We start from the raw sequence: 22,237 nt of genomic DNA, 5'->3' as shown, positions 1-22,237 counted from the left end.
CCGAGCGGTAAAGGCGCTGAACACTGGTAGTTCGGTCTGAGGTTCGAATCCCGCGAACGGGCTGGCTGCATGGGCGTTTTCGTGGTTTTCCCCATGTGTAACGTGTATACGAGCCAGTTTCCCTTAGAAAGTCCTCCACGAAAGGCATCCCTCCCTTTAGGCAGATAGCCCTCGTGTGCTTTGCCATAATTAAATACACACACCGTTGAGTTTTTCTTATTCAAATGTTACTTAAATTCACACAACATCCGAAATATTTTTTTTTAAATTGAAATTCTATATTAATGCTTCCAAGCCCACGTGATCGAGTGGACAAGCGTGTTTACAATTCGGTGATTCTAGGTGTTGACGCTTTTCCACAATGAGAGAAACATACATACATACATACATACAGGATATCATTTAATAGTCCAGTAGGCCAAAGAAATGAATTTGGAACTATTTAAAAAAGTCCAACTATTTAAAAAAGGTGAGGGGGGAAGCCTCAGCATAGCTAATTTCAAAATGAAATTACAATATTTGCTGGGTAAGAAGATGTACTAATCAGTAGTTGGAAAAACTTTTGCCATTTCCTAAGTAATGATTTGTACTGTTTGAATGCTATTAAAAGCAAGTGCGAAAAAGGGCATAAACCACAATATAGCACAGCGCATAAACCATATGCACTCTTTAAAATTCACTAAATTTGTTTAACATAGCAACACTCTGCCGTTAGGTTCACTTAACAGCATTACATTTCGTTCATAATGTAACTATCTATCTATCTAGTATCTTATTTCCTGGCATCAATTTCAAAGAGTTTTTTCCATTACAGGCCCACGACCAGCGGCCGAGTGGTAAAGTCGTTGAACACTGGTAGTTCGGTCCGAGGTTCGAATCCCGCGAACGGGCTGGCTGCATGGGTGTTTTCGTGGTTTTCCCCATGTGTAACGTGTATACGAGCCAGTTTTCCTTAGAAAGTCCTCCACGAAGGCATCCCTCCCCTTAGGCAGATAGCCCTCGTGTGGTTTGCCATAATTAAATACACCACACCATTTTCCAGTACGTTAAAATTTGTGCTCGTAACATTTCCTTAGTTTAAAAAAAAAGATACATGAGAGTAATATTGTAACTCTAAATGCACAAAATTTACATCATTTGAAGAATAATATAATCGTTGCCACATGTTTTATTCAAATACTATCCATCTAATACCTTAATTCCTGGCATCAACTTCAAAGAGTTTTTTCCAGTACGTTAAAATTTGCACTCGAAACATTTGCTTCATTTAAAAAAATGATGCATGAGAGTAATATTGTAACTCTAAATGCACAAAATTTACATCATTTGAAGAATAATCTAATCATTGCCACATGTTCTATTCAAATACTATAATAAATCTAAAACGATATATAAAAGAATTTAAGCTAACAAAAAAAGGAAACCATTTTTCACAGACGGTTCAGTATTGCTCATTCAATTCATTTTCTCGCTTCGCGACAAGGCAAAAATACATAAAAACTCAAAATATACATATTAAAAATTACGAAGTAAATCTTAAACAATAGAAAAAACATTCTGGAATTTATTCGAGAAGTAAATCCTCGAATAAATTCCAGAATGGATTAAGCATGATTTAATTCGCAATAATAAAAGAAGGCGTTATCTTTGTTGTCGCGAAGCTTAGTTTTTTAGGCAACAAATCCGCTATTCTGCCAAGTTTCAAATGTAAACAAAGATGTCCGCCGTCGCAAAAATAATTAGGCTTAGCCAAACTTAAATAACTTTGAAATTGTTGATAACTCTATAAATATTGCATGCAGATTTACTAAAGGCATAAAAACCTTAACCGGAAGATAAGGACAATATAATTCAATCATTTTTTAAAGCAAAAAAAATGAACAATTTACAAACATATAAGAGTAAAGAAACTGAGATCAGTAAGCCGGGTAACAGAGTGGATATATATATATATATATATATATATAATTGAAAAGAAATTGTAAAGCTAACAAGTAATTAGACGTAAGACCTATTTGGTCTTAAAAATTTTTTGCGCATAATGCTGCAAAAAAATATGAAATAATAGTAGTAGGTAGAAACATTGCAGCGATCTTGCTGAAAATTTACCAGGAGCTGTAGCTCCACGAAATATTTCAACGCTGTATTACTAAAATATCAACTAAGAAGAAAATAATTGTCTGGAAAAACTGGAAAAAACTGTAAACACGCGAAAAAAACCGCCTAAAATTAACGTTGGAAGACATGCTAATGCACGAAAAAATTAATCTGATCTTTGTAATATGTGAAAAGATAACACACATAGAAAATAGATTGACGGTAAAAAATATATAAATATATATAAAAAATGCCAATACATAAAATGCAAAATGACAATGAAAACATAAATTGCAAAAATACAAAAATACAATAATTACATAGTGGAAAATGTTAAATTAACCCACTCGTACCCTCAACAGGCTTTTCAAGGGAAAAATAACTGAGTGTCGAACTAGGCTAAATACCATTACGCGTTTCGCTGAAACAGACCTTTGGAGCTCTTGTTTAATGCGAAAAATGTTTTTATAAAAAACATGAATATTCCGGAATAAATCTTTTTTGGAGCTTCACTGCTCTGTTCCTTTTTCCCGACGAGTCCGATGAAAAACACATTAGGGTGTTAAAAAGTAATTGCAACTCCGAGCAATGTAAAATTAAAATCAAAATAAAATAAATAGCGGTCTGCTATTAGTCGAAAAATTACAACAACGTACGGGCTGGTCCTGTATAGCTTAAAGAAGATAGAACTTTTATAAAGAGAATGGTGCTGTAATTAAATTAATATGCAATTAAATTTGCAAGAAAATAAACGTCGTAGGGTCTTATTAGGACCAAAAAAACACAGACAAAGAAACGAAAAAACTGACCTGGGAGGTGCCGTCTTTTGCGTCCGAAAAAATTTTAGAAAAGGGTGCAAAACTCCTCCGTGTTCAACCAACCTTCCTTCTCGTCGCGTGACGTAGGTGGGCGAAACAATAAAATCTGCATAGGCCAATGGGCTGAGATTGTAATTTTGGCGGGAATTCCTTTTCCCAACCTTTTTTTTTATAGAGGGTGTGACAGACGTGAAAAGACACGGAAAGTACTCAAAATTGCGTCAGTCAAGTTATTAGGAGAACAAAACTGCTACAAATAAGTGAAAATGGCTAATTCAGCTAAAATTACTTATTTTTGGCCACAAAAGAAAGAGTAAATTGGAAAAAAGTCATTTGTTAATAAAAGTCGTCATTCTTCAAGCTAGAGGGCGGTCAAGCTACTATGAAAAATGAAAAAGGCCCGATTTGTTAATAATAGTATAATTTGGCCTTCTAAGTAATTTAAAACTATTAAATAATAGTATTAAAGTATAGTGCCAAAATCTTTGGAGGAAAGAAAATGTTTTTAGGAGAATAATCTGTACATTTATACAATTTTTACATTAGATTATCTGAATCAACCATCCAATTTATACCGTACCATTGGGCTTTAAGCATAAAATTTCATTATCCAAAACAAATTATCTAAAAATTGGTAAGGCTAATGCCAGCTTTTTTTAAGATATTTTTAATTATTTTATGAGGAATTTGGTTATTTTTCAAAAGTGTGACCAAGTAAAGTATTTCTTCTTGTAAGTGTTCTGTAGTATTACATATTCTTTTTATTCTAAACTACTTTAGTGTACAAAAAGTGAATTCTCTCCTCTTATCATAGACTTTAATAAAATTGTAATCAATAATATTTAGGTCAAGGTATACTACATTATTTTGCTCCGTATTTGTATTATTTATTTTTAAGCAAGTCGGGTAGATATTAGCAGCTTCTATTTTGTTATGGTTGTTAAAGGCTATGATATCATCAATGTAACGATATATGTGTTGGTAAAATTTATGCTCTTCTTTGTTTAGTGGACGGACAAAGGTCAATTCTTTTGTGAAAAGGAATAATTCACACACAGCGCTCGAAAAATCCCCCCCATTGGGATCCCTTGAATTTGTTTGAAGATGCTATTGTTAAAGAGAATAAAATTATTGAAAAGCACGCTCGAAAGATAAAGTTGCCATTTTTCGTTATCAATTATTGTCGAAATCTGTGGAATTATATCTGGTAGAGCAAATAAGCTGGTATAAATTTCTTCAAGTGGTAAGGTAGTATAAAGGTTCTCGAAATTGTAGCATTGTATATGGTCTATTTGAAGTGAATTAATTGTCTTAATCACGAGCTCGTTACTTGAAATCATCCAGTTGCAATGCAGATCGTTAAAATTCCTTAAAATCATAGTTATTAATCAAGTCATATATATATATACATATATACATATATTTATATACTTTTGGTGCGACCGATTGCAACGAGGTGCACATTTATATGTTATAGCAGTCCTATATACAAAATTTCAACGTTCTGAGCCTACTCGTTTTTGAGTTATGCGAGATACGTGCATACTTAGGCACAGACATCACGAAAATTCTCTTCAGAATTAATTTTAAATCAGTTTTATAATTTTTTTGGGGGAAAAGAGTCTTTTATTCTGTCCTTAAAGCATCGTTAAATTGCATTCTATAGCGGTCAAAATAGATATTTTCGTTGAAATATGATGGCTGAAACTTTTCGCGATTACAATACTTCCTTTTATTTCGTACAAGGAAGTAAAAAACGTAGAAGGGCTAATTTAGGTAAAAAAATTGTAGTTAATTTTATTAAATGAATGAAATCGTAAAAGAGTGATCCTGTCAGAAGATTGGCATATAAGACGAAAGATAATATTCGCCGAGTGAACATGAACGAAACAAACAATGTTACATCTGTTGACACTATGCTTTTCAGTTGGTAGAATGTTTTAATGACAAGGCATTTTATTATTGCTGTTGTTATTACTGTGACTTATTCCCCCCCACCCCGATCGACAATAACATCAGACCAGGTCTCTGATATCAGAGCAAGCCCACGAAATTCATCGTGGCAAGGGGCAAGATTTGGGTTGTCGTTGGCAAGAGCCTTGAGCACCATATAGGTGACAGTACGACTTTGTCAATTCCACCCTTAGTTTTGATGGAGAGCACCCGAAGATTCGAGAGTCTCCCGCCCATCTTACCCTACCAGCGACTCTCGAGAGGACTTTCGGCTCGCCGCATGTTTGGAGCGCCCCGATGCCAAACGGACACTGTACGTCTATAATCTATTTAAAACTACGTCTTCTCCGGGATTCGAGCTTGGGCACTTCGGCACTTCGGTAGTCAGCGTCGCTAACCACTATCCCCATTGGGCGGCCTATTTTTATTATTTTAAATATAAAGAAAGATATCGGACTGAGCATTCATAATTTGTGCTTATGAGTTTACCAACGTACACTTACGATCATTATTCTTATTAAAATTCTTAAATGACGCAATGAAATCAAAATGCTTTACAGGCCTTATTATTTTTCGAAATAAATTTGCGGAAACTGTGACTAGGGTGGATATTAACCAGTTTTTAAAATTATTCATTTCTATGCATTACGAGAGAATATTACATTATCAAAGAAAAAGAATGGGGTCCATTTGACGATATTTATTAACTTCAGAAATTTTGTTTGTCCTTTATTTTAGGACTTTATGATAATAATAAATTGGAGTTCTTGAAAGTTTGGTATACCAACTACAAAGGCTAGATGATTTAGATCATTTTTTAGATGATTTAGGTCATTTTTTAGATGATTTTCATTGCAATTACAGAATATTTTACGTAAAATTTTTATCTTTCAAATGATCTGTTTGATAAGCTTTATTCTTCACTATTTTTGTACACCATAATTTCCAAGACAATGAAGCCTTTTGTAGTATCAGAAGAGATATTTTATCCCATTCTCTCGAAAAGATTTCCAAAGTCCAAGGAGATTGTAGGTCGACGTTTGTATTATAAGGTATTTCTCCCGCCTTCTTGGCATGCTTTCGTGGTCTGCATGCTGGGCTCGTATTCCAGGCGAAGAGGTTGCATATTTTTCATCTTTCCTGCTTTCAAAAAATACCTGATATCTCTCTACAGTATAACTTGCTTAAAAGTCGAAAAGCGCAGAAATACATTGGTGATAGATCAGATTTCTTGGTGAGATAGCGAAGTGTATGGCCTTGATACCAATTTTCTTGTTCCATGTTTTCCAGGAAATTAACAATAGATTTGAGGTGTCGCTGCTTGCTTTTCCCTAATGCAGTTTTACTGATTGATCACAGTGGTATTTTATATTTGAAAATTGGACTGGTTATAAAATACGAATATATTTGAAAATTGGATTGGTTATAAAAACCATTTAGCGAATTGGTTATAAAATGCGTTTTTCATAATATGTGGAATTCATCTTAACATTTTTCTCCACTCTCTTTATTTTTAATTTGCCGTTATATGAAAAACCAGCAACAAACATAAATCCCTTAGAAAAGCTTTCTTTAGATTCCTTGAACCATGTTTTAAGATTTTTGTTCTCCTTTTTGATGATAGTAAATGGACCTTTTTTTTTTATTCCATTTATTTAAGCACACCCAAGATTCGTCTATTGTGAAAAAAGTTTTCCATTTTTGACCGAAAAAATGTTTCTTATAAAGAATTCTGAAGCATGTTCTGCGTTCGGTGAAATGGCCTTGAGAAAGACGATGCACATTATGTTTTTTCGCCTTTTAAGATTTCAGTCAGCATTAGTCACTTTGTTTACAGCTGACACTGAGTATTTTAATAATTTTAGAACTGTCCTTTGATTTAGCGGTTTTTTTTTGACATTAAAGATTTTACTTTTGCAACATTCGAAACATTCCTTGGATACGTATTTGGAATAATTTTCCCACTGGAAGCTAGATTTTTGAAGTTTTTCCCTTTGTTGCTGGCCATTACGTTTCGTAGCTTTAGATATCGAAATATCATGGCTTTCACAACGATTTTTAATAATCAGATATAAATAATTTTCTTCGGGAAGAACACACACATAGCCTTCCATCCACTGCTTCTTTAAAAGGGACATTTTGCATGAAAACAAAACTGTCAAGTAGCAGACCATAATCTATACTTTCAAAAGTACAGCTGCAGTTAAAAACAAAATTCCAAGCAGAAGAAATGTTTTTTTTTTTTTTTTTGGGGGGGGGGGTCATCAAATCAAAATCGTCTGAAAAATGTGCGAACAGCCTCTGTATATGAATATCAGCTGTTTGTAATGTATTTTCGGAGATATTATAATTTTAATAAAATATTATAAAGTTCATTCTGATAATCATTTAATTTTATGTTTCAATACACGCATGTATTTTCAAGTGACTAAAAATCCCCTTATTTTAAAGAAAAAGACGCAATTTCGCACTAAATGCATTTTCAGTTTAAATATTTCTGCTTCTGAAGTAACTCAGTGAAAATTCGAACTGATCTCTCAACGAAATTCTCACACTCATTCATGAGCATGACCTGATACACTTGATAGAATACAAAATTTCCTAGTAATTATTACAAATGTATTAATATTTTATCTGTGTATAGTGTACAGTAATTATATAGCCATTCATCTGTGCTATTTTAAATTGCGAATTGCTGTAATGTGTGGTAATAATAAATGATTTATTAAGCAATTACAATCCATTTTAGCACATAATCTATTTGAAATCAAGGAAATAAGTAATAATAAAAATGAAAATAATGAGTGTTTTTTAAATAGTGAGATTGCTGAATTTGATATGAGCATGTAACGTAAAACTTAAAATATAAGACATTAAAAAGTCTTATATTTCATTTGAAGATTCGTTTTTACTTCCTTCTACGAAGTAAAAAGGAAGCTTTGTAATTGCGAAAAGTTTCAGGCAGCATATTTCAACGAAAATATCATTTTGACTGCTATCGAATGCAATTTAACGATATTTTTGCGTGACATCTTTACGTAAGGACAGAATAAAAGACTATTTTCCTACAAAAAAATTATAAAACTGCTTAAAAATGAATTCTGAAGATAATTTTTCTTGGTGTACATACGTACGTACAGACACAAAGAAAATTATAACTCAGAAACTCATAACTCAGAAACGAGTAGCCTCAGAACGTTGAAATTTTGTATATAGGACTGCTATAACATGTAGATGTGCTCGTATTTTGGTTACAATCAGCCACACCAAACGTATATAAATATATTTATATGTATATCCACTCTGTTACCCGGCTTAGTGATCTCAGTTTCTTTACTCTTATATGTTTGTAAATTGTGCATTTTTTGCTTTAAAAATTATGTTGTTCTTATCTTCCGGTTAAGGTTTTTATGCCTTTAGGAAATCTGCAAGTAATATTTATAGAATTATCAACAATTTAAAAGCTGTTTAAGTGCGGTTAAGCCTAATTTTTAAACATGGCGGATATGTTTCTTTACATTTCAACAGCAGAATAGTAGATTTGTTGCCAATCTAGAGAGACTAAGCTTCGCAACAACAAAGATAACGTATTCACTTATTATTGCGAATTAAATCATGCTTAATCCATTCCGGAATGTTTTCGAGGAAATAAGTGTTTGAGATTTACTTCGTAACTTTTAATATAGATATTTTGAGTTTTTATGTATTTTTGCCTTGTCGCGAAGTGAGAACTGAATTCATTGAATGAGAGATACTGAATCGTCTGTGAAAAACTGTTTCTTTTTTGTTTTGTTTGCTTAATTCCTTTTAGACATCGTTCTAGATTTGTTATAGCATTTGAATAGAACATGTGGCAACGATTAGATAATTCTTCAAATGATATAAATTTTGTGCATTCTGAGTTATAACATGAACGAAATATAACGCTATTAAATGAACCTAGCGCCAGAGTGTCGCTATGGTAAACAAATATAGTGACTTTTAAAGAGTGCATTTATTCTATTGTCGTTTATGCGCTATCGACGAAGTAGATTTAATTCAATCCAATAAGTTTAAATAAAAAGGCAAGAAAGAAATGTAATGTAATATTCCGCACAAGGAAGTCATGTGATGTACACATCATATTTTTTTTCAATAGTGCATCTTTTGTAACTTGCACTATAACAATAAGGCTGTTTTTTTCTTTTTTTAAATTTTAACGAATGGTCTTTAATTAAGGACCTCGTTGAAAAACTTAGAAAAAGTTTAAACTTAGAATAAGCAACTTTTTCTAGTGTTCCTGTTTGAAGAATATTTATTATATAAGTTTAATTTTAATAATAATTTATTATTAAAAGTTCTTTTAATAATAAATGTTTTGATACCAAGACAGGAAAAACTCCCATCTTCCGTATTAAGATTTCATCATCAGTGACTAAAGCTTCACTATTCTACCTTCCTGCTTAAACTACTTTTTCTGCTTTAGTCTAACCATATTTAAATGAAGAAGATGTATATAATTTGAACTGCCTGTTAGGTTTATCAGTACTATAGCAAAACTGGATTACAGTCTTTCAGTTTTTTAAAACAACAAATTTGCGATTGCCTAGTAAACGCTGTTACAGATATCCTGCAAACAAAACAAAATGATATAATGAAACTTCGAATGCAAATATTTTTCGGCAAAACAGCAGTTTTGGCGTAGATTTTGAACAAAATGAGATTGCTGCTTTGCCTAGTTTTAAATTTTACTTTGATATGCTTTCTTCCAATCTGATCTCTTGAAATTTTTAAATCTAGATGTATTCCTCCACTTCAGCTAGAGAGATTGGAGTACTCTTATAAGTCTGACTTTATAAAATGTAAAAATAAGACTGATATTTAATTTCTTCCGCAGAAAATGATTTATATGTATTTTGGATTTTAAAGAGCTATGTTTTAATTTTTTATGAAATGCCCGCTGTAAAAGTTTTTCTTGTTGACGGAATTTCAAAGAATCTCCTTTTCATTTTTTGAAATGACATATGAAGTATGAGTTAAACTTCAAAAGTTATTTTTTAAAATAAAAAAAATAGTTAAATTTAATTAGATTTTATCCTTTAAATATTACCATGTTGGTTAACATACAGTTTCATACGCTGTAAAACAAAGCTGTATTGTTAATAAACTTTTCTACATTTTTTTCTACAAGAGTAAATTTACAATTTACAATATTACATTACAACTTTATAAGTATTTAGAAAACGAAATTGTAAAAATTTTCCAAAGAGAATGCTTATAAATAAAAAGAATGGCCATTATTAACTTGTAATATTCTAGTTGAAATACAGTCCTGTAATTGCTAGAATTTAGTAAATTAGTATATAGAACTGAGAAGCGACTATTAGCTAAGTTCTTGTAGCGTAAATAACAGCTCCGAAGAGGAGTTAAAATACTCCTATATTCGAACTCAAGGTATTTACAGACGGCCTACTTGGGCGTACAGAAAGACACTTTCGGCTTGAACTTGAAATAGAAAATGTAAAATTAAACTAAAGTTAAATAGAATGAACAGCCTAAGCTTCACAGAGTTGTTACCACGTAATTGGCTCTTATTTAAAACTCACAGGGGTAGACTTATAAGGTATTTTCTTCCTCCTTTCTGCATGCCTTCGTGGTGTAACGGTAGCACACTTGGCGCGTATATGAGAGGTCCAGTTTCGAGTCCCGGCAAGGGTATTGCACAGTTTTAACTCCTCCTGCATAAAAAAAGTGTCATTACTCTAAAGTGGCGCCCGAACTAAAAAAGGGTGGTGGATGATGATTCTTTACCAACTGGATTTGGTGATTGGGTCCCCTAATTCCCAGTCACCCTTTAAAATGGGGAGTATATAATATATTTTCTTCCCCCTTTATGCCTGACTTCGTGATGTAACGGTAGCATACTCGGCGCGCATTCGAGAGGTGCAGGTTCGGTCTCGGCGATGGCATTACACAGTATTCACTTCTCCTACATAAAAAAAGGCCTATTGACTCACAGGCACGTAACCCAACGGAGTGAAAAGGTACACTTTCTCTCTAACTCTCGAGCTCCCTAATTGAAGTACCTCAGACCTGAGCTTAAATAGTAGATGCTACCCTATTCTGCATACCGCGTGAAACTGAAAACTCATTCTGGTAGGAAAGCATAGGTAGGAAAAATAAAAATAACTATTAATAAAACAAAATAAAGCCTACAAACTTATTATTTGAAAAAGCATTTTGTTTTGCACATTCTTAAATATGCTCCTATACGACGATGTAAAAAATCTTTGTTTTTTCCCTTACTCTATTCATGAAACTAACAGGTTGAGTAAAATTAATGTTTAAATTCTTACTTAGCTATTACAATAAAAGTTTATAAAAAAAGAAGAAAAAGGTTAAAGTAATGGAAGAGATGATTCTTATCAAACCTTAAGCTGAAGTCTTTGAACGTTTTAATTAATTTCTTTCATCGAGGAAGTCATCAAATATCAAAATTCTAATCCGATGAAAATGTAAAGAAAATCATTAAAATAAAACTGGTTGGGATATAAATGAATTCTCCTGTTTCGAGATGTAGTCATTATAGGAGAATATATTTTGATTCAGAGCTGTGCTAAAAACAATCGACTTGAGTTTTATTTTTATTTTATTTATTTTTTCACATAGAAATTACTTTTATTTGACGAAATGAACTTAAATAACATATAACACGAATTGAAGTATTAAATTTATAATGGCTTTATGCAGGCATACCCAATTAAATCCAATGTTTGTACTAAAAATTTAGAAAATTCTATTTCAGCTTACTTTGCATCTTCTTAATGCAGTTTTGTCATTTCACAAAATTCAGTTTGGTACTTGCGAATTAACGCAACCGCCTGTGTAAATGTAGGCAAATTTTCAGAATGTGTCAAACTCCGGCAACCATGCACATAAACATTCTTCTGGCAATCATATGTATAACAAACCGTCCTTTAGTCAAGTAACCCCTGCATTTTCGTATGCTTTCCCTTTTGCTGTACTCCAAGTCCGAACAGATGTTATTAACGAATTTTTCTATCATTGCGTTCATGAAACTGTTAAGTGAAGAGAATTAATGCTTAGTGTCTTACGTGGTCATTACAATGAACTAAAACAAAATAGATCAAAGTAATGGAAGAGAGGGTTCTTATCGAAGTTTAAGCGGAATGAAATAAAAAATGCAGGTTCTAGAACTTTAAATGAAATGTTTTTATTGCGGAAGTCATAAATGTTCAAAATTGTAATCTAATGAAAATATAATGGAAAGTCACCACAATATTATTATTTGGGATGTAAATGAACCATCCTGTTCCAAAATGTAGTCATTAAGGAAGAACATATTTTTATTTAGAGCTTTGCTTAAAAAACAGTTGACTTGAGTTCTGTTGAGTTCGTATTTTTTTTAAACATGGAAATTATTTTTATTTGACGGAATGAATGCAAATAATATAGAATACAAATTTAAGTATTAAAATTATCATAACTTTATTTAAGCATGACAAACTATACTCAAATATTTATTCTAAAAACCGGGAAAATTCTACTTCTGTTTATTTTTGGTATCTTCTTAATGCTGTTTTAAAATTTCGCAAAATTCAATCTTAGATGCTCTCTGGTTTTAATAAAAAGGTTTATTTATTTATTTTCTTATCAAGATACAATCTGATGCAGAATTCTCATCTTCAACACGCAGATTCTGCCTCTTAAATAAGATTCATTTGTTCCAAACCGCCTTTTTAAATGCTTTAAGAATTTTAAATATAAAAGCAACTGAAGTAAATTCATCTAATCTGGAAAATTTCACATTTTTCTTACTGCTATTGGTTTACTCATTTTAAGATACAAAGCACTGAAGCCTTATTTTCGGAAGCAAGTAAGTCTTGCTCAATTTAAACTACAAACTTCAAAGTTTACTTACGATGCCTACCCATGTTATTACACATATTTTCAGATTTAGAATGTGCAGATTCAAATCTCATTCGAAATAGGGTATTAATACCAAAAGTTGGATAAAGCACCTATCCATATTTAATTAGGTTTGGTTATTTGAACGTGGGAAAGTACACGAGGGTTATCTGCTTGAAGAAAGCTCTTGTACAGGATTTTTCCGGAGAAACTGGATGACATTTATATGGAGAAAACCACAGAAATGCCCATGCAGCTAATACCCTCCACCGTTCGTTAGGATTTGAACCTTTGTTGAACAACCTGTGATTGGCGGTATTAACCACTTGGTTGTTATTTGAGGTTCCCGATTAAGGAGATATCGCACTCAAGAGTTACGAAAGGGTAGATAAAGGCGTTGTCTTTTGTTTACCCTTTCGTAATGTAATAAATAATAATAAATTTCGTTCGACGTTTTCGTAATAAAATTCTTTAACCAAAATCTTTCGGCTTCAGACGGCAATCATGTAAATACGGCGCTGTTATCATAATAATCTACATTGTTATTTTCTAATGAGATGGGAAATTAATCGCGGAAAAAATTTTGAGAAATTGAATTTTAAAATTCATGTAAAAACATACGTGGGATTTGTCATCAAGCTTTCTCTCATTTAAATTGCTTCTTTAGCATGAATTTAGAGAAAACAGGAGGATAATTCCTTATGCTCAAGAAATAACTACGAGTGGCATGAACTGGTAAATGGAAAATGTGGGCAAAGTACGTTTTGTCTGAAACAAAAGGAAAAAACGTAAAACTGAGACAGAGTGTGACAAAGATTTCGAAAACTTTATTAAAGGAACAATAAAGATTACAGGAATAGAAAATTTTAACAGAATTTAGAAGGGTTAAAAAATGGTTTACTACATAGCTTTTCAATAAAAATTGAACCAGAATTAATTCCTTTTTAATCGTTCTGAAAAGCGGTATAGCAAAAGATGGCATAATGTAAAATTTCTTACAGGCTAGGAAAGAAAGATTTTTATTCAAAACGTCAATTATTCTTTATTATTTCTCAATCTAAACATGTGGAACATTTGAAATATTGCTTTCCAATGTTTTACAGTGCATGTAAAACGGCCTCGTTTTGAAAATTACATAAAAATACTTTATTCACATTTTATAAATATAAGAATATTTTTTTAAGTATAGGTATAATACTTTTATATGCTATGAAGCAATTTTTTGTATGAGAAATAAATCATACACAGTAACCACATTTTACGACATTTCGCTAACCGGCTTTACCTTATAAAAATATCTGACATTATGATATTCAGAGAATTGTTATGAATTATTCATAAAACTTACAACATAACTAATGGGGAAACATTTTCATGGACACTCTCTCAACATATTTGTGGCCATTTAACCTTGTTTAATGGAACCCGAGACTTGCTTGGAATGCTAAACCATTCATCCGGAGAAATTAATCTCCTTACCTAATGAAAATGCGAGATATTTTCAAACTATATAAACCGGCGAAATTTTATCAAATATCAGTTGGAAATCGGAAAGCAACAAACAGTCAACATGATCTCTCAGGTAAAGGCTTGATAGTATTTATTTCATTTCTATTTTGTTATTATTTTTCATATCAAAAGTTTTGAGTTAAAATATTGCATACAAATTTTCCAAACTTAATAAGGAGAAAAAGACAGCTGTCTGACAAAAACTTTTTTAATTAATGTTATTTTAAATTTTATCAAATAGTCTTATTTATAATAGTTTATTAAAATAGTTTATAATACTTTTTTTAAATAGTCTAATTTGTATAGATAACGAATTAAAAAAATTTAAAAGATTCCTTTCGCAAAATTTAAATTAAAAAAATCTGATGGGTCATCATGACTTCCTTGTACGGAATATTAAATTATACGCATTTTTTCTTGCATTTTATTTAAACTTATTAGATTGAATTAAACCTACTTCGCCGACAGCGCATAAACCGCAATAGAATAAACGCATTTTTTAAAATTCCCTTTGTTTACCATAGCGACACTCTGGCGCTAGGTTTACTTAACAGTATTATATTTCATTCATATTATAACTCAGAATGCACAAAATGTATATCATTTAAAGAATTATCTAATCGTTGCCACATGTTCTATTCAAAAACTATAATAAAGCTAGAACTATGTATAAAAGAAATTAATCAAACAAAACAAAAAAGAAACAGTTTCTCACAGACGATAGAGTATTGCTCATTTAATTAATTCAGTTCTCACTTCGCGAGAAGGCAAAAATACATAAAAACTCAAAATGTCTATATTAAAAATTACGACCTAAATCTCAAACGCTTATTTCCTCGAAAAAATTCCAGAAAGAATTAAGCATGATTTAATTGGCAGTAAAAAATTAATGCGTTATCTTTGTTGTTGCGAAGCTAAGTTACTCTAGATTAGAAACAAATCCACTAGTCTCCTGTTTCAAATGTAAACATCAATGGCCGCCGTTAAAAACAGGCTTAGCGGCAATTAAACAACTTTAAAATTGCTGATAACTCTAAAAATATTGCACACAGATTTACTAAAGGCATAAAATCCTTAACCGGAAGATAAAAATAACATAATTCAATCATTTTTAAAGCAAAAAATGTACAATTTACAAACATATAAGAGTAAAGAAACTGAAATCACTGAGCCGAGTGGATATATAATATACTTATATAAATATATTTATATACGTTTGGTGCGGCCGATTGCAACCAAAATACGAGGTGCACATCTACATGTTATGGCAGTCCTATATACAAAATTTCAACGTTCTGAGGCTACTCGTTTTTGAGTTATGCGAGATACATACGTACGTACGCACGTACGTACATACGTTCGTACAGACGCCACGAAAAATTCTCTTCAGAATTAATTTTAAAGCAGTTTTATAATTTTTTTTGAAGGAAAAGAGTATTTTATTCTGTCCTTACGTACAGATATCACGCAAAAACATTGTTAAATTGCATTCGATAGCGGTCAAAATGGATATTTTCATTGAAATATGCTGCCTGAAACTTTTCGCGATTACAATACTTCCTTTTTACTTCGTACAAGGAAGTAAAAAGAAATAGTTTGTGTTAATATTAAAGCGTTTAGAATTACGAAGCGTATTAGATTTAAATTCAGCATTCTGGATTACAAATCGCATTAAAAAGATTGAAAATGTTATGCTTGAAAAAAAAAAGCTGTCTAATTGTCGTTTAATTAGAAATTCTTACCAGTGAATTCTATTATCGACGCTTCGGTTTGATATGGTTTGCAAACACTGCATTTAATCAAACAATGTATATAATAAAAGAGGATGTTTATAAATTAGGAATTTACTGACTGCGGGGACGTATTTATAGGTAGAAATACATTACTCACTGCGTTATGAAGAAGTATAATTTAAACAACTTTTAGAGTATGTTACACAACATTTAAAAGATTATACGATAAGATTTTAGGAAAAAAAATTTCATTTATGCGAAAGCACTATTTTACTTTCTGCTTAATTTCTCACTTTAAAAATTAAAATAAGTAATTCGGGTGAAGGGAAAGAGATTTTACTTAAATTTAAATTTACTCAAACAAATTCAAAATGAAAAGCAAAAATCAACGGGAGGATTCAGTATCGGCATACAGTCAACTCGTAACATTAAAAGTGAAGAATATTTCATGTTTAATGGTCATTTTGTATGATTTTACAGCAAATCAAAAGAAAAATCTGAAAGCTTTCAGATTTTATATTACGCCCTAAGGCACGTTTTTTTAACGTTTTGTGGGTTACCTTTATTTATTAAATATCATGTTCTTCGCACTTAAACCATAAAATTTAATTCAACAGCAATATCTCAAAATATTTAAAAGAACACATTTTAGAATTTCCCTACACAGTCTCGCGCGCTCGAGATGAAGATATTTTTTTTTCCGTACAGTATTGCTATTGCCCGCTTTGAAATCGTTGTGTTTCTTAATCAAAAACTTATAATTACTTTCCAAAATATGAAATAGATCACAAAACAAATTCCAGATGCCCATATTCGAGTGGAGACATATGTTATTCAAAATTTGATGGCTCTAGGTACCGTTGTTTTATCACAATGCGAGAAACATACATACATTTATGCAGGTTCTTCATTATTTAATTACTTTAAATATAATACATGGCTCTAATATTTGGTGGCAACAATTTAAAAGGTGATTCGCCGTTTGTAGTGAATCAACGTAAAATACTAAAACGAAATTAACAGCCTTTCTGCGCAAATTGCCCCTTTAGGCTAAGAATTGTATATGAAAAGGTTTTTTTCATAAATAAGGCAGAGAAGAAAACAATAAGAATGTTGACTGATGTAAATAGTTCGAAACTGATCTAATTACATTAGCACTCTTCGTTCCTGTATGTAACAATTATTTGTTCTTTTTACAGGTGTTCATCATCGCTATTGTAGCTACTGCTGCATTCGCATGGGTTGTCGTAAGTAAAAAATTCATTTAATCGCCATAAATATTTTTATGTATCAATTGAATTTTCTCCAATAAATACCATGCTCTATTTTAAGCATTGTCTATCGATTCAAGAACTATCTAAAACTATCGATTTCAAGGGCTATTAAACATAGCTCCCTCAGGAGTAAGAAGTCGTCATCGAAACTGATGGAATTGCATAGATAATCTGCCCAAAACTGAGTCGAAATCAACTAGTTTGAGTTTTATTGAAAGTCTTCAAATGAAGTTGCTTTTTTGCTTAATATTGGACAGTTTCTCTTCCAATTAAAATAATAAGTTTGAATTTTATATATTGGACTAAAACCATATATTTGTAACATTTAAACGAAATAATATGCTCCTAAAAATTACATGAACAGAAGTAGGAAAATAAGCTTTCACTAATCGTTTATAGTTAACATTAATAAAATTGCTTACACAACACTTATATTTTTATTATTTCTTATTTCCTCTATTGTTATGAAAGAAGAAGATTTAATGATGAAAGAAATGCCTGTGACAAAAATTACTTAAGGATACTAATTCTTTTATACTATAATAGAAAAGACAGCTAAAAATGTAGACCAAAGAAAAATATTCCAATACTTTTAATTAAAAATAAATTATTGAAATTGTACAATGCTCAATTTTAATATTATTCACATAGCAATTTTATTGTTAATAACAGATATCAGTATCTGTAAAGTTTCATATTTTCATAGTTATTCTGAATCTAACCTACGCTCAAACTGGAATATTGGTAAACGTACGTTAGCTCGACAAATTTCTCACAAATTATGAGTTAAATATTTAGTAAAATATTTGAAATCTTTCAATAAAACAATTTATTTATTACAAATTAAGGAATCACTATAAACTCAGACTAGAAATTAAAATTATTGCATGATAAAAAAGTAATAAAAAATCTCTTTTGAGTAAAATATATAAAAAAAATTACCGTTTTGTTTATTACCTAACGCTAAACGAACATAACACACTTTATATATATATAACTAAAAATGTATTCTGAATTTGTGTAAGATTTTTTCCTGGTACTCTAAATGAAATCTTCTGTTTATAGCCTGTTCATCATGCTCCCCAACCATACAAATTTGGATATAACATAAAAGACCACCATAGTCAGCAGCATAGGGAAGAAGTCGGAGACGGCGTCAGCGGAGTGAAAGGAAGTTACGGATTCACCGATGCTCGAGGAATTCACAGACAGGTGAACTATGTTGCCGACCACGCTGGCTTTAGGGCTCAGGTGAAGACCAATGAACCAGGAACCGCCAACCAGAACCCAGCTGCTGTTCAAGTAATCTCTGCCGCTCCTCATGCTGGAATCGGATTGGGATATGGCAGTTTGGGTGGATCTCATGGATTAAACGGTGTTGGAATTGTTTACGGAGGTCTGGGCTCCTTAAATGGTGGACTTAGTTATGGATCTAATCTTGGAAATGGCCTGCAATATGGAATCCATGGAAATGGAGGTCTCGGATATGGAGATCTTGGATATGGAGGTCTTGGCTACGAAATTCTAGGAAGTCGTGGACTTGGTTTGGGTGGCTATGGTCTATCCAGCGGTCTTCTCGGAGGCCTGGGATACGCTCGTTATGGATTTTAATCCTGTTAAATACTTTATAAACTAAAGGATGTGATAAATAAATGATGTGATAATTAAACTTTCTTATATTGCGGATTAATTATTTGACATGATCTTCAGCATTTAGAGTTTAAGCTGAAACTGTACTACGCAAATGATATCAGGTAATTCTTGAATAACATGGTGATAAATAAATAAATAAAGCGTATTATACTGCAAATTTGTTTAACATAAATACTGTAAGGTAATGTAATTAAGGAACAATAAGAGTTTTCAATGAAATTAATTTTTGACAAGAAGAGATTTAACAAACGCGAATAAAATATGGAAATGTCACACATAAATAATGAAAGAACCGAAGGCTTTCGATTTCAAGTTCCTGCTTTCTTAAAAGGATTTTTTGTTTTGTCGTACTGCTTTACAAACCAAGTACTTTAAAGAAAAAATACGTTTGCAATATATTCAGGTTACAATGAATTAGAAACACAGTGAATGATAATTAGTGATATGAAACTCAGTGAAATCTAAATTGCATGAAATTAGGAGCTCAAACACGGGGCACTTTTCTTTGAGAAATTGTAAAGTAAACTAAACAAAGTATTCTAAAGTAAACTAAAAAAAATTTCAAAATTAAATTTTATTTGAGCTCTTATAACACTTTTATTAAAATTAATTGTTCTTAGCACATATTTGTTATTATTTATGAACTAGTTGCAGCATTATGTAGCAGTTTAAACAAATTAAATTTTGATATTACTGTAGAGTTTAAAATTTTACCGAAACAATGTTTACTTTTCTCAACAGAATACATCAGTAAATGTTATTTAAGATGGGATGACCACATTACAAAATGCAAAATGTGATTAAATTTAGTTTTTAAGATTTTAGTGTGAAAATAATTTGAAAAATATATTTTATTAAACTTTAAAACAAAACTTAATTTGAATAATCTTTCCGAAAATATGATCATCTATAATAATAAAAGCAAGTGTAATGTGTCTGTCTGTCTGTCTGACCGAGCTCTCCAGCCAAATCTATCGCACGCAGGGACCTGGAATTTTTTATACGGAAGCACAAAGGGGCTGGCCACCAGACCTCGAAGCCCGATTTTCGATTTTTGAATTAGAAAAATTTTTAAAAAATTATTTATAATTAATTAATCACGGTTTTTTTGACTCACTGATATTATTATTTGTTTTCAAATAACGTTCGATTGTAACAATTGATTTCTTTATTCTAGCGTTAGTTTGCTGTTTTGACGATACATTAAATCGATTAATTACAATTCATTTCTTTTTTGTAGCTTGTGGGGGGGGGAAGAGAGAGAGACAGTCTACATGTCCTACACTACTATTCCTGCATTTTCACACTTATCTGCATTTTCTAAATGCACGGGAAACGCCGGGCGGGTACAGCTAGTTTAAAATAAAGGTAGTAGCTTCAGATGAAATATGAAGCTATATCCGAGCTAAGATTATATTCGAAGTCCTAACTATTACTTTAGAGACTTGTAAATTCTAATCAGAAAACTTCAAAACGAAATCTGATAATTGTGTTTAACACCAAATTTTATTTACCTTCGTTTCTGAAACCCAAAGCATCGTGGCATTAATTTTAAACTAAATATTTATTTTTAACTCAGTAATCATAATTTTTTGCTGATTGTTTGCAGTACTTGTAATTTAATATTAATCATTGATAATTTTCAAAACAAAATTCAGAACACGAGAAGAAAATTTAAAACTTCACAAATGAAAGCGCGTTCATCAGGAAAAAGTAATGACTCAAATGCTTAAAAGCTTGGCGAAAATAGCAGTAATTCTTCGTACCATAAAATAGTAACATAAAACAGAAAATATAGTAGGAGCATACATAATGAAATATTGAATATAATAAAACATATTCTTATGAATTTATATGCATGTGACCTGCTGAATAAATGCCTGCACGGTAAATCACAAATTGTTAAGGAATGCTTCAATGCCACTTAAGAAATATTTGGATGAAAAGTGACAAAGCCATAAAATACATGCAATAAAATAAAAGAATAAACCTTAAATAAGAACAAGCGGTTCCTGTCTTATGAAAGAAGATAAAAGCTATTAAATGAAATGTGCCAGAGATCTGTAACATAATAAGGCATAAGCAATGGTCCACTTATAGAAACATTAGTTTTACCGAAGCAAGAGACTGACAAAATGTAGTCATGCTCCTCCCCGGGACTTGAAATCAGGACAGCCGTACATGCTATCCAGTTACACAGCGAAGGCACACGGGAAAGAGGGAGGAAATACCTTCATAAACTTAAGGACATTCAATCAATTATTACCGAAATTTTAGGGAATTATAAAATAAAATATATTTCTAAATTTATGTTTAAGATTTTATTTATGCTAATTATCACATTCACTCTCAAAGAAAATGCTGAGATTTGCATGAAACAATGAAATCTAACTTATTTCTGTTTGAGCAGTAGTTGTGTTAAATTTCTGACGTATTAATAATAAGCCTTACAAACATGTTAGATGAGAAAATGCCAAAGTATCATTTTGCTCAGATTGGGAAATAAAACGCAGTGATTATGTACGAAATGGCATTTAATTAAGATATGATGAACTTCACCGCTCTGAAACTATAATTCTCTGTTTCAGTCAAGTTTGGTCTTCTGAGGTCATAGTTGTCTTAGAGAGTACGATTGTAACGATTATGATATCGGAGATGTACACTCATTTGATTATACTCTGAGAAATAGTCCATTTAAGCGGTGACCATTTTAGGAATGTCTTTCATTGTACTACTTTTTGAATGATTCAGGATATGCGCAGTCACAGAAAGAAATTTTTTTCTTTTCGATTTATGTCAAATGTTTCTACACATAAACATGCCCACGTTAAATTTAACAAATATTTCATCTGAACTATTAACCAAATGTAGTTAAAATTCACTACATTTGGTTAATTAGAGAAACAGTAAATAAATCTGTATTGCTTACAGAATAAACAAGAGAGAATAATGCAAACCGGATCCATTATTTGAAGGGTTAACACTGATGCAGTTTAGATATGCTATAGAAAAAGTGGAGCAACAGATGTCGAATACCAGCATACCTTATAGTTTACCAAAATTTTAATTCCATAGTTAGGGTACATTCATTACAGCAGAGAAGAAGAAGAAGTAAAATTTTCTGATGAACTGCTAGAGTTCAGCGTTGAAACTTACTGATCATTAATCTTTAAATCAAGTAAGAAGCAATTAAAGTCTGTAAAGATGGCTCATTCTGTCACGCACGGACGGTATGCTATTTTGACAAATAATATTATAATCCAGAAAAAATATATATTCTAAATCATGAGCC

At 31.5% G+C, this 22,237-nt stretch overlaps 1 protein-coding gene across 1 annotated transcript; it reads left to right on the top strand.

Annotated features, from left to right (window-relative positions):
• The first annotated feature begins 14,251 nt into the window (after positions 1-14,251).
• On the top strand, positions 14,252-18,965 carry LOC118192484 (uncharacterized). Its single transcript, XM_085813760.1, has 3 exons — positions 14,252-14,358; positions 17,218-17,265; positions 18,358-18,965. The coding sequence occupies exons 1-3, from the start codon at positions 14,347-14,349 to the stop codon at positions 18,901-18,903; spliced, it is 606 nt and encodes a 201-aa protein (XP_085669886.1). The 5' UTR covers positions 14,252-14,346; the 3' UTR covers positions 18,904-18,965.
• The last annotated feature ends 3,272 nt before the right edge of the window (positions 18,966-22,237 follow it).

The sequence above is a fragment of the Stegodyphus dumicola genome, chromosome 3 (genome assembly GCF_044657685.1).
Source record: "Stegodyphus dumicola isolate Sdum_Otavi_A_Nest chromosome 3, ASM4465768v1".
Classification (NCBI taxonomy): Eukaryota; Metazoa; Arthropoda; class Arachnida; order Araneae; family Eresidae; genus Stegodyphus; species Stegodyphus dumicola.
This window is presented reverse-complemented; position numbering and strand designations above follow the sequence as displayed.

Excerpts from the sequence above, each read along its gene's own strand:
- LOC118192484 (XM_085813760.1), top strand. Across the intron at positions 17,266-18,357 it reads CTGCATTCGCATGGGTTGTC|CCTGTTCATCATGCTCCCCA; the intron begins GTAAGTAAAAAA and ends TTCTGTTTATAG.